The sequence below is a fragment of the Etheostoma spectabile genome, chromosome 19 (assembly GCF_008692095.1).
Source record: "Etheostoma spectabile isolate EspeVRDwgs_2016 chromosome 19, UIUC_Espe_1.0, whole genome shotgun sequence".
In the NCBI taxonomy this organism is placed as follows: domain Eukaryota; kingdom Metazoa; phylum Chordata; class Actinopteri; order Perciformes; family Percidae; genus Etheostoma; species Etheostoma spectabile.
In genome coordinates this window covers 4,634,986-4,635,804 of record NC_045751.1, presented here as the reverse complement: position 1 = coordinate 4,635,804, position 819 = coordinate 4,634,986, and the positions used below count along the sequence as shown (strand labels likewise).

The following is an 819-nucleotide window of genomic DNA, read 5'->3' as shown; positions in this document are numbered from 1 at the left end:
GTCTGGGAAGTTCAGAAAATGACATCCTTTTATTGTAATGAAGCCTTTAAAAACAGGAAAAAACACACTTATGCCATATTACAATATTCAAAATCTAAGACAATATCTTGTCTCATATCATGATATTTAATAATATCGATATATTGCCCAGCTCTAATACTGTGTACTGCTGAAAAGTATTTGAGTAAGATGGATTCACATTTTTTGATCCTTTGCACCATACAGCTCATCAGATATACAGTATAGAAACCAGTTTGATGCCCAGACCAGCAGAACACAGTTTGATAGAAGAAAAGGGAAAGACAACTTCCAGGTGTGAATGTGCAACTGTGTGAGAGTAGCAAATCTGCAAGTCTTACGCTCAGGGAAGCTACCCTGTGTCACACAAAGATTTTTTTTAAATATTGACACAAGTGGTACACCGATTAAATAACAAACGTACCTCTTATTTCTCCAACATCCTGCAGCCATTACAATTGCTGTCTTTCTTCTCACGGCTCCCCAGGTTCGCCCTCACGGGACAACCCCCTACTGCTCAGACCTGCTGACTGACGGAGGCTGTGTGGCTCTGCTGGTAGTGGGCTTCCTCTTGGTCACCCCTCTGCTGGTCCTGGCGCTGGCTGCATACTGTCGCCTGGCCCGACACCTTCAGCTGGGCTTGTGCTTCATCCCGTACAGCCGGGCCGTGTACAAGAACCTGCCGGCCACCCGGCACCGTGGCCTGGGCACAGGCTGCTGCGGCGGCCGACATGGAACCAATGGTAGCGGGAAGGGAAAGGTCTGGGTATGAGATGAAGATGGGAGGAAAGCATAAGGGAG

General features: G+C 47.0%; 1 protein-coding gene across 2 annotated transcripts in view; it reads left to right on the top strand.

The window, feature by feature from the left end:
- Positions 1-819, top strand: part of tmem88b (transmembrane protein 88 b) — a 6,691-nt gene extending 5,872 nt beyond the window's left edge. For both annotated transcript variants that reach the window (XM_032543953.1, XM_032543952.1), the window contains one exon: positions 506-819. In XM_032543953.1, the coding sequence (XP_032399844.1) occupies positions 506-790 (285 nt within the window). In that variant the 3' untranslated portion in view covers positions 791-819. The remainder of the gene's footprint in view (positions 1-505) is intronic.